This window comes from Eleutherodactylus coqui, chromosome 2, assembly GCF_035609145.1.
Source record: "Eleutherodactylus coqui strain aEleCoq1 chromosome 2, aEleCoq1.hap1, whole genome shotgun sequence".
In the NCBI taxonomy this organism is placed as follows: domain Eukaryota; kingdom Metazoa; phylum Chordata; class Amphibia; order Anura; family Eleutherodactylidae; genus Eleutherodactylus; species Eleutherodactylus coqui.
Genome location: NC_089838.1, coordinates 37765695 through 37778490, shown reverse-complemented (window position 1 = coordinate 37778490; position 12796 = coordinate 37765695). Strand labels below are relative to the sequence as shown.

General features: G+C 39.8%; 2 protein-coding genes across 3 annotated transcripts in view; both read left to right on the top strand.

Moving 5' to 3' along the window:
• Positions 1–12796, top strand: part of LOC136611234 (protocadherin gamma-C5-like) — a 403514-nt gene that overhangs the window by 38732 nt on the left and 351986 nt on the right. The gene's annotated exons all lie outside the window — the stretch shown is intronic.
• LOC136613135 (protocadherin gamma-C5-like) lies at positions 2185–4641 on the top strand. Its single transcript, XM_066593990.1, has one exon. The coding sequence runs from the start codon at positions 2185–2187 to the stop codon at positions 4639–4641; it is 2457 nt and encodes an 818-aa protein (XP_066450087.1).

The window sequence follows — 12796 nt, the reverse complement described above, 5'->3', positions numbered from 1 at the left end:
TACAAACTGTGTATCACTGTCCACCCCCTGGCTTCGTGAATCACCCGCCTATCTCTTTCTGTCACACAAAAGAAATTTGCTTCTCTGACGAAACGCTTAAATGCAAAGAATATCATTACAGCCTACACTACATTGAATCACTAAATGTGCTTGTTACACATCACATTGCATAAAGAAGATCCACAGTACACGATTCTTTGTACCAAGGATTTAAGATCTGGACACTCAAATCTATCTCCCCAAAGGTTTTGAAATATGAACTGTTGCTTTGTTCCACTTCTCTGCAGCTGGAGGTTCTCCGGGCATTTGTGATATATTATTGTAAAGATGTTCCATCCATGGACTGTATTGGAATACAGTAATAGCCAAGAATCTTAGCTTAACTCTTGCATATATCTGTAAAAGATAATCACTATATATATGTATATATATATATATATATATATATATATATATATTCATTGAGGATATGAGGATATAAATCAAGGAGGCAGATATCATAGTATACTGGTCAGAATAGATTGAGAGAGTCTGGAGTCAATGTAGCTGTGGATCCAGGCATTGGCATTACTGTATAATGTAACTCTATATACAATTAATCCAAATCATTACTTATTTTTTAGAATTAGTGAAGATTCAAAAAGTTGGAACTGCTCTTCCTGAGATGGTTTTAGAAAAGGCTTTTAGAATTAAAAAAAAAACAGAACATAGGTAAATCCTTACTCCTCTGAAAGGGAAGAAACAAGGTTGAGTAGGAACATGTACTGCATCAGTTTTTGACCAATCAAGCTAAAGAAATTAAACTTTATATAAAACTCAAATTCATATAATTCTAATAAGACTAAACATTGCTGATGGGCATTAGGTCTAAACGGAAAGTTACATATTATTTTCATGACAACATGGCAAAACAGTGAATGGTGGATTTTGAAAAAACAAACTTCTATGAATCAGTCAGAGCAAATAACAAAGAAATGCCAAAATTAAAGCTTGTTTATATTTGCAAAAGGGATACCATATTGTTGTGCTCTGGGAGTAGGAGAATGGCACCAATCAGGCAAACAGGATCCATCTCATGTCAGAACCAGAAGGTGCTGAATGGACTCCATTGGCTATAATGATGTCCATTGGGGTCCTGTCTGACCATCCAGCAGTTTACAGCATTTCATCGGGTATTTTACTGGAATTTGGTGATGGAGGTTCCGAACGGAACCTTTGACACTGATGTCAGCAGACCCTAAGAAGGATCATGTCTGATTCAGGTAAATTGCCTCTATTTGATAGGACCTGCTTGAAAATTCATCATGGATAACAGCTGTAGTTTTTGTCAAAAGATACTCAGATACTCTGAGTTTGGGTCAGTACACATGCGAATTGGCCGGATCTCTCATCTGTATTATAGGTGTGTATATGTGCCCGCCATACGCTCACATGAAACTAGTTTTGTACAGAAGTCTTTTGAGTTCAGTGGATTTTGTGTAAGTCTCCATTTCCTGTGATACTGTTGCATGTTAATTGACCACTTTCTGATGGGTTTCCCCACTGGTTACATCTGATTTCTTGGTATCTGTGCTGGGGGGAAAACATATCATAAGGTAATTTGGGCAAACTGTAAAAAGCAGACATTTTTCAAAACAATTAATACTTTTATTCATATTTTTCAAACATTTCTATTCATATTTCCGCACAGTGCAAACATTATGGTTAAAACCTTACTATTATGTTTAATAAGCTGATCTATATTACTTAATGGTTCGATTAGTTATAAAACGAATAATTATTTATTTAGTATGATTTATGTCATGTGCCTGTTTACTGAATTATTTGATTTGCAATTATTCAAGTCTGTAAAGGTGCAATTTACTGCATAGGTTAAATTTCCATTTGCTGAATGCAATTAACACTGTTGGCCAGAAGAGGGCAGACATGTCATCTAATAAAATGAGAAACTCCAACATTAGATCTGCTGTTACCATCACTGCGCTCTCCTCCCCTTGGCTCAGTGAATCATCCACCCATTCTCTTCTCCCAAACAAAGAATAGCAGATGCTTCAATGAAAAGCTTGTGGATTTCTTATTACTACCTCTTTGTTTTTCCCCCCAAATGATGTATGTGTACACTGTACACTAATGGGATTATAACTCATTTATGCAACATCAAATATCAAGGATTAACTTTGAGATATGGACTACAGAAGCAGCTCAAAGGCTTGGAAATGGCAAGTAGCATATCTCTTTCTGCTATATAGCTGGGGCTGGGTCTCTGGGCAGCTTCGTTATTCTATTGTTGAGGAGTCTGAACCTAGCACTATAGTAGGGAATGTTGCTCGGGATTTGGGTGTGAAACGTTCAGAGCTTTCTCATCGTAGGTTACGTTTAGAGACAGAAGAAAACAAGTATTTTGCTGTAAATAGAGAAAATGGAGCTTTGATTGTGAAGGACAGAATTGATAGGGAGAGTCTGTGTGGATCTAGTCCGAGCTGTGTGATGCATTTGGAGGTTGTGGCTGAAAACCCATTGGAGCTTTTTGGTGTAGAAATAGAGATTGTGGATATTAATGATAATCCACCTATATTTTCAAGTAATTATCGCAATATACAAATTTCAGAACTGTTTACAGGTCCCGGTGCTCAGTTTGCATTAGAGAGTGCAGAGGATTTAGATGTTGGTTCAAATGGTATCAGTCAGTACATATTGAATGCAAATCCATATTTTTCTCTGTCTGTAAAGAGTCGTAAGGACGGAACGCTCATCCCTGAGCTGATACTAGAGAAGAATGCAGATAGGGAGGAAAAACCACAGCATAATCTGATACTCACAGCCATTGATGGAGGAGAACCGGCCAGATCAGGGACCTGCAATATAACCATAACTGTACTAGATATTAATGATAATCCTCCAGTCTTTAATCAATCCGTTTATAAAATCAGTTTGAAGGAAAATCCATCTTTGCATTCTGTTATTCTAACACTCAATGCAACAGATCTGGATGAGGGGGAAAATGGTGAAATACATTACTATTTTGATGATCACACATCTAAGTCTGCAAGACAGTTGTTTGAATTAAATGATCAAAATGGAGAAATCTTAGTGAAAGGAGTTTTAGATTTTGAGGATATAAATTTTTATGAGCTGTATATCAAATCAGTGGATAAAGGCACCCCACCCTTGGGAGCAAAGTGCCTAGTCCACATAGACATTGAAGATGTTAATGACAATGCGCCAGAAATCTCTCTTACCTCTATGACAAATATTATTCCAGAAGATGCACCAGTAGGTACTGCTGTTGCATTTATTAATGTTAGAGATAGAGATTCTGGAAAAAATGGAGAAATAAAACTGCACTTATCACCAAATGTACCTTTAAGAATTAAACAGATGAAAAACCGTTATGCATTGGTGACAGATGGGAATCTGGATAGAGAGGAAACCCCCCAATACACTATAGAGCTGACAGCCTCTGATTTAGGGTCTCCTCCTCTATACAGTAAAACCAGCGTCACCCTCAGGGTGTCAGATATTAATGATAATGCTCCGCTGTTCACACAGTCTACTTATAATGCTTTCATTAAGGAGAACAGTGACCCAGGGACTCTCCTATGTACAGTATCTGCTAGCGACCTAGATGAGGGGGTTAATTCTGATCTGGTTTACTCCATAGTGGAGAGTCAGATTGACGGCTCCTCTGTCTCCTCCTTTGTCTACATTCATTCTAATGATGGGAATATATACGCTCAGCGCTCCTTTGACTATGAGCAGATCCAGGTTTTACAAATCACCATAAAGGTGGTAGACTCAGGATCTCCACAGTTATCTTCCACTGTTCCCGTCTTTCTCTTCATTCTGGATACAAATGACAATCCCCCCACCCTGCTGTATCCAGAACACTCTGAAGACCTCATTGTCCAAGAGAGGATCCCAAAGTCTACAAGTGCCGGATATCTGGTGACAAAACTGTCTGCAGTGGATCTGGACTCTGGTCACAATGCCTGGCTGCTGTTTACTCTCATCCACCCCATCAATTACTCATCATTTCAAGTGTCTAAACACACCGGAGAGGTGAGAACTGTAAGAGGATTCCAGGAAGCCGAGAACATGGAGCAACAACTTGTCATTTCTATCAGTGATCAGGGGAGTCCTCCATTATCCACCACAGTGACGGTACTTGTCAGTATGGCAGATGAGGTTATAGTGGAAAGACCGAAATCTGGGGACTTCCTGACAAATTCCAAACCCCCATCAGATATGACTCTGTATTTAATCGTTTCCCTGGTGGCCATCAGCTTAGTGTCACTTGTTACCTTCATGATATTATTGGTGAAGTGTCTGAGGAAGGACAGTTATGATTGGGGCAGTAGTTGCTGTTTACTTGGTGGATCTCAATCCAAACCCTACACAGATCAGTATCAGCCGGCTCTGTACCTGAACACAGATGGGACCTTAAAGTACATGGAGGTCAGGATGGTTCCTCCAGGGTCCCAGGGGCAGAGTTACCAAACTCATTTACCCCCGGCCCAGGAACAGCAAGATTTTAACTTAATGCGGCCTCTGGATTTTCCCCACTTAAATATCACTACACCTGCTAATACCTCAGGATTAAGCTGTGAGAATGTACCTAGCCAGGTGAGTACAATAATTTGATTAACATACACAATATTTTCATAGTAATATCTATATGTATTCATCCCAATGAAACATTTTACCTGATTGTAATAATTGCTTGACAAATTAAAATGTACACAATATCTTGCTTGTGTTATGGTTATAAAAGGGAGTCTGTCAACTCCTGTGAGTCCCATAAGCTAAACTCATATGCTCATAGGATCTGAACCTCTGATTCCAGGGATATGAGTCAAAGCTGTCACTGAATGTATCCATTGGACTACATAGCTGTGTGTATAGAATGTACCAAGTAATACATTGGAGGCATTCTGTGGTGGCTTTGGCAACCCACATAGGGAAAATGGCAGGGAAGTTAAGTATAAGACTCATATTCCCAGAATCAGGATGTTTCTACTCCATTAGCCCTTACAGGGGTTGTCCCGCGAAAGCAAGTGGGGTTATACACTTCTGTATGGCCATATTAATGCACTTTGTAATGTACATCGTGCATTAATTATGAGCCATACAGAAGTTATTCACTTACCTGTTCCGTTGCTAGCGTCCTCGTCTCCATGGTGCCGTCTAATTTCAGCGTCTAATCGCCCGATTAGACGCGCTTGCGCAGTCCGGTCTTCTCCTTGGTGAATGGGGCCGCTCGTGCCGGAGAGCTGGTCCTCGTAGCTCCGCCCCGTCACGTGTGCCGATTCCAGCCAATCAGGAGGCTGGAATCGGCAATGGACCACACAGAGCCCACGGTGCACCATGGGAGAAGACCCGCGGTGCATCGTGGGTGAAGATCCCGGCGGCCATCTTACTAAGGTAAGGAAGAAGTCGCCGCAGCGCGGGGATTCGGGTAAGTACTAAACGTTTTTTTTTTTTAACACATGCATTGGGTTTGTCTCGCGCCGAACGGGGGGCCTATTGAATAAAAAAAAAAACGTTTCGGCGCGGGACAACCCCTTTAAGTTTAGTTTTTCAGGACCAGTAGAGCTGAAATTCTCTTTAAGATTTTATTTACCCGTTTAATATGTTTCTATATTATAATGTATATATTAGATAACTGGCAACATTTGAAAACTTGATTTTAAGGTGATGATTTCAATAAAAACAAGCTATAAAGTATACATTTTGTTATAAAACACAAAATGCAAATGTACAGTATAATGTGAAATAACGTCTTCATGATAATAAGCTGTAACTATCATTTCCCTAAAAGATCATTGGGTAGACCTGGCTCAGGTGAGTCACTAAAGGAGTCAGAGTTTTGTGAGTTTCATGTCTTTTTAAATATACGTTACATATACAGATGTAGTAAAGTTTAGCTTGTCTGTGATAACTTGCCACAGAAAGTTATTTTATAGTAAGCCTTTAAGAAGCTATTGTCCTCTTATCTAAAATAAACAAAAGCCTTTGTGAGATAATTGAAAGGGTAAACAAACGGAAACAAATAGTTAAAAATCATGTTAAACTTTGCTGCATCTGTACCTTTTTCTTAGGGCTCAAGCAGACGGCCGGGTCGGATCTCGCTGCGGCGTCTCCTCCTCTGCTCAGAGCCGGCGCATCGGCAGTGACATTTCTGTGCAGGCCTCTGGAGGCTCATACAGAAATAGGACATGCCGCGATTTGTTTACCGCACGAGTTTTCACGCGGTTAAATCGCGGCCGTCTGCAAAGGATTGCATAAACTAATGCAATCCTATGGCAGCGTGCACGGGCAGAAATTCTGTGGGAAAGCCCGCTGCGGAATTTCCGCCCGTGTGCATTCACCCTTAGGCTGCTCTGACTGTATTAAGTATTTAGTGGTGACCTGCAGAACTAGCAGATGCTAAACATTCTCATGCTGTATAGACATTGATATTGCTCATGGAAATTTAATTGGGCATACTGATAGTTTGATCATTCTTGAAAGCTACATATTACATATTATTAATTTTAATGTGGGTTTTTGTTGATACCCAGCACATTATTGCAGTCTCTATATATTTTATTTAAAGACCATCTGATAATGCATTATTTCTAATCCTTTTCTATATCTTAACAATATTTATGCTTTATGTTATAATTTTACTTTGAATGGGTATTTCCATCTCAGTCAACCTATGGCTAAGGGGCGAATAAGGCCAGCTGCACACAACTGGATTTGCATTGTGAAATCCAGAGTGGGTGTCTGCCTCCGGGTTCTGCAGCAAATACTTTAAATAGCAGGTTATGGAAAAGTGATCCTTCTTGCACATGAACGGAAATCGATTCAATTTCCACTCGCGGAGGAAAAATCGCAGCATGCTCAATTTTTGAGCGGATTCCACTCTGACAGCTTGTATTAAAGTTAATGGAAGCTGTCCGACCCACGGCCCATCTGCAATTAACATTGCGGAAAGGTAGAGGAACCCGCGTCATCACCGGGAAACTCTGTTCTGCACATGTCCCACGGCGAGCCATCCGGACCATACGCTGTAGAGAGAAAAGACGACAACTACAGGTAGGCGGGGGCTGGATTCCGCTTCGGGATTCCACATGTGGAATCCAGCTCTGCCATGTGCAGGCGGCCTAAATCATTCAGATTCCCACATCCTGCGGGGACAACCTGTCGAACATCTGTGCCCGGCAGGTCGTCCTATGTAAAATGGCCCTTAAAAGGGAATGTCTGTTTATATCCCACGGCCCGAGGTGACCATGTTGACAAATACAATCAAGCTGCTTGTTCTACATTGTTTCTGGAACTCCTATAGAAGTGAATGAGAGTTACAGATACATCATAGAACAGCTATTTCAGCTGCTTCTGTAATTTCAGTCACCTCTGTTTGTGGGATACAATCAGTAATTTCATTCTCAGCCATCATTGACTGAGAAGAAAATACCCCTTAAATATTGTCCTTCTATTATGAGCATTAAAACCATCAGCAGGAATTCGTAATCCCAATTTTCCAATAGCTTTAACTCCCATTAACCTTGATTTGTATATCATTTAGCATAATTGTCTTTTTATACTAGGTATCATTTGATTGCATTACTAAATCTGCACATGGGCTATAATGGGCAGACTATGTGGCCTTCAATCAGAGACTACAGGAGCTGAAGCAACTGGATACTTTCCTTTCAACTCTGCCCTGCCACTTAGTTTTAGCAGTCAGGAAGGGGATCATAATGACTGAACCCCCACCAATCAGACATTGATAGAATATTTCATAGATATACTGTTTGTCACTATTTTCATTTGATAGATAGATATGAGATAGATAGGAGATAGATAGATAGATAGTAGAGATGAGCGAGCACCAAAATGCTCGGGTGCTCGTTACTCGAGACGAACTTTTCGCGATGCTCGAGGGTTCATTTCGAGTAACGAACCCCATTGAAGTCAATGGGCGACCCGAGCATTTTTGTATATCGCCGATGCTCGCTAAGGTTTTCATTTGTGAAAATCTGGGCAATTCAAGAAAGTGATGGGAACGACACAGCAACGGATAGGGCAGGCGAGGGGCTACATGTTGGGCTGCATCTCAAGTTCCCAGGTCCCACTATTAAGCCACAATAGCAGCAATAGTGGGCCCCCCCCCCCCCCAACAATTTTTACTTCTGAAAAACCCTCATTAGCAATGCATACCTTAGCTAAGCGCACCACACTACCTCCAACAAAGCACAATCACTGCCTGCATGACACTCCGCTGCCACTTCTCCTGGGTTACATGCTTATAGCCGGTTCCACTGAAAGCAATGGGCTGCCGGCGTGCACGGGATGAATTGTCGGGAAGGGCTTAAATATAGAAGCCCTTCCCTGCAATTCATCCAGAAATGTGTAAAAATAAAAAAAATATATATACTTACCTTGTCCCGGCAGACAGAGTTCAGCGCAGCCGGCCTACAGTGGGTGTGAAGGGGGTGTGAGTCAGACCTGCCCCCTGATTGGCTCAGCCTGAGCCAATCAGAGGCAGGTCTGACTCACACCCCCTTCACACCCACTGCCGGCCGCCGCGGCTGAACTCCGTCTGCCGGGACAAGGTAAGTATATATATTTTTTTTATTTTAACACATTTCTGGATGAATTGCAGGGAAGGGTTTCTATATTTAAGCCCTTCCCGACAATTCATCCCGCGCACGCCGGAAGCCCAACTATCAGATAGTTGATAGATTGAGAGAAAGATAGATAGATAGATATGAGATAGATAGATAAATATATAGATAGATTTGATAGATAGATATGAGATAGTTGATAGATAGATAGATAGATAGATAGATAGATAGATAGATAGATAGATAGATAGATAGATAGATAGATATGAGAGAGAGAGAGAGAAAGATAGATAGATAGATAGATAGATTTGATAGATAGATATGAGATAGTTGATAGACAGATACTGTAAATACTTTAAATGTATACTTTTTGTTTTATTTTTGTAAAATCTGTATAAAAGTCGATGCAGTATTTCTTCTTGAAATTAAAGTATATAAGTATAAAAGGATTCTTAAACAATATGACGATTGTCGGGCTAGTTAAAAAAAAAAATCCATAACATATTTTGCAACTTTGCTTTATATCAAACCATATGGTTCACAAATGTTGTAGAGGATAATTAAATGGGAAAATAAGTTCGCAGATATCTCTCACATACAGTATGTACAGAAGGCCCATGTTTAAAATTGAAGTTATGTGTTCAAAGCTTTTTCTATACTATATTAGGAAACATACATATACATTCCATATGGCTTATATTGTAGGTACCGTATTTTTCATTGATTTCAAGACACCAATGTCTATGATAATTTTACCGAATAACTCCAGCAGACATATAAAATTACCCCAATACCCCACAAATTAGCCCACTTTGTACAAGTGATCTTTAAAATGTTCATGGTAATAATTATAAGAATATCAAATTAACTCTAGAAAAATTAAATGATTAAAAGCAAAAAAAATATGTTGTTGACTAATGATAAACGTATGGAATGTATTAATTATACAAGGTAAGCAAATATTAAGGTATAGGAATCATTTTCACTAAAAAGCTGTACAGGCTCTTCTCACTAGGGAGCCAATCTGGTGATGAGGTTCAGCAGGTCCATACTTGCCAATAGGATCAATTTTGCTAGGAGAATCCCATGAAACTGACTAAAACAAGGGGAACAGTTTATTCAAACCCCAATCAAAAGTGTATGCTTTAGGATATTCCTGGGTTTTGCCGAGTGGGCTGAAATATTCAATTTTTGCCGATTTTCATGTTGCAGGTCTGGCTTCTAGAAGTACTGTATGAGCAGCCACATATATTTGTTGTTTGCGAAAATGTAGCATAAGGCAGACCCTAGAATTCCTTCTAAACTTTTTGCTGTTTTTAACCTTTTCACTGCCTGAGGCATAAAGGAAACAGTTCCCTCCCTTTCCAAAGTAAACTGAGATTAATAGATATACGTATCTGGTATAATGCTGCCCCTTACAATCAGGGTAAGTTAATGCTGAGGTGAAAAGCTCACTTTGCCTCAAGGATAGCAAAGTCTATACACACATACATGAGGACCAAGTGAGATAGGTAATAGCATTCTGTGCTGAGTCTCTCAGAACAAAAGTTGCTCTGTACAATGGTACTGAAGTTGCTTTTTCCTGAGGACAACAACTATATTTATAAGTTTGAACAGGGTACATGAACAGTAGTTGTGTTGCATCAGCGTAACCCCTGGAAATTATTCTCATTAAATATGTACGTAGATACATATTTTATAATGTTAATTTTCTTGCATAGTAAGCTTTTACATTTTTGCTGAATGACCTACAAAATGTCTTTCCTAGATAAGAACATTGAGCGAAAGACATTTAGTTTATAAAGGTTTACATGCAACTCTATTTTTTCATTCAAATCTGATAAAATCTGTGGCAGAAGATCCAAGCAGAACCCTTTATGCAGATTTAATTATAGCCATATATTATTTAAATGAGAAGACGTATTACATTAAAGGACCTCTGTCAGCACCTTTGGGGAGCATAAACTATATTATGGTGCTTAAGGTGAGGAAACTGGGAGTCCATGAAGGTATGTGTTATACTCATCTAGTCCTCCATTCCTGCTCTATGTCCCTGTGAAGTTGCTGTGTGCACACAGAGTGACTGTTTTTAGACAGCTCTGGGCGTATGCTTCTCCCATTCATCTCTATGGGAGAGCACATGCACAAAGCCACCAGAAAATAGTCACTCTGTGCATAAACACCTAGTTCATGGGGGCATAGAGCAGGAACAGGGGACACAGTGAGTATAATACATCCTTCCCTCGACTCCCCATTCCATCACCTTTGAACGCCATAATGTGGTTTTTGAAGCTCAAAGTTTACTGATAGAGGGCCTTAACCCCTTCCTGCTCCAGGACGTACATTTACGTCCTGGAGCGTCAGGGTATATATGAAGAGAGGTTGCATGGCCTCCATACAGCGTGGGGCGTCAGCTGTTTATTACAGCTGACACCCACAGCCAATAGCTGCAATCGGCTGCGAGGCCGATCGCGGCTATTAACCCTTTAAATCCTGCTGTGAAATCGGGGGAACCGTGCAGGTGTCATGGCAGCCGGGGGCCTTCTGAAAGGCCCCAGGGCTGCCTTAGGAGCCTGCCTATCAAGCCATCCCCGTGGGGTGGCTTGATAGACTACCTGTCAAAAAGCAGTATGATGTAATGGTATGGCATTACGTCATACTGCAGGAGTGATCAAGGCATCGCATGCTGTAGTCCCCTAGGGGGCCTAAAAAAAAAAGTGAAAATGCGATCAATAAAGTTTTATTAATTTAAAAAAAAGAAAAAGTAAAACAAATTTAAATCACCCCCCTTTTGCCATATCTATAAATAAAAAATCTAAATATTAAAAAAAAATAAACATTTGGTATTGCCGCGTCCATAAAAGTCCGAACTATCAAAGTTGCGCATTATTTACCCCGCACGGTGAACGTCGTCTGAAAAAAATAAAAAGAATGCCAGGAATGCACTTTTTCAGTTACCCCGTCTCCTAGAAAGAATGCAATAAAAAGCAATCAAAATGTCGTATGTATTCCAAATTAGTACTCTAAACTACAGGACATTGCACAAAAAAATGAGCCCCCGCTCAACTACGTCGACAGAAAAATAAAAAAGTTATTGTGCGCAGAAGATAGCGGCAGAAAATAAATTTTAAAAATTAAATGACTGGAAAAAAAAAGAGTAGTACAGTAAAATAAAAACTATACAAGTTTGGTATCGTAACAATCGTACTGACCCATAGAATAAAGTTGTCGTGTCCTTTTTGTTGCAGTTTGTGCACAGTAGAAATAAGACGCACTGAAAGATGGTGGAATGTCTTTTTTTTTTTTTTATTTTGCTCCACTTAAAATTTTTTAAAAGCTTTTCAGTACATTATATGGTACATTAAATAGCACCATTGAAAATACAAATCATCCCGCAAAAAACAAGCCCTCATACAGCGATGTCGATGAATAAATAAAGGAGTAACGATTTTTTTAAAGTAGGGAGGAAAAATCGAAAATGGAAAAAAAGGGACAGCATTATTAAGGGGTTAAAGTCGCTTCTTCACTTGTCCCTATTTGCACATCTCTGAAGAAAAGGTGCAAGGTGTTTCTATTTTGAATGGTAAAAATAATGCAGGTTATGTAACTCAGCCACAATGTGAGAGATCAATTGATCAGTGATAGCATGATACTGTATAAGTGTAAAACAGCTCAATTCTATATCTCTTGTAGTAGAAAAAAACAATCCAACGCTATATAAATCTGTAATTTAAAAGGAATATGTGTGTTTATATGTAGGTATGTATATATGTACTATAATCTTCCAAGATTACTAAATTTGTGTATATATATATATATATATATATATATATATATGTCATAGGACCCATAGCATGCTATGAGAAAACGCGATTTCCCACTCACGAGTGGAAATCAATTGTGATTTTCAGCTTGCGCGGGAGAAATCGCATTTCAGTCAATGGAAGCCGTCCAGCCTGCATCAAAGGTTTCACGGGTTCCCCGCGATCCGCATCATCAACAAACACCGGGGCCTACTACGCATGCATGACAGAATCGGAGTGCAGAAAGACGCTGCCGGACAGCTACGGGGGCACGTGGATGACCTCCACCGTGAATATCCCGCATTTGGGGTCCGACCCACCTGTGTGCAGGAGGCCTTAACTGTATAATTCTAGCCATATAACGTATATTAGTGTATATGT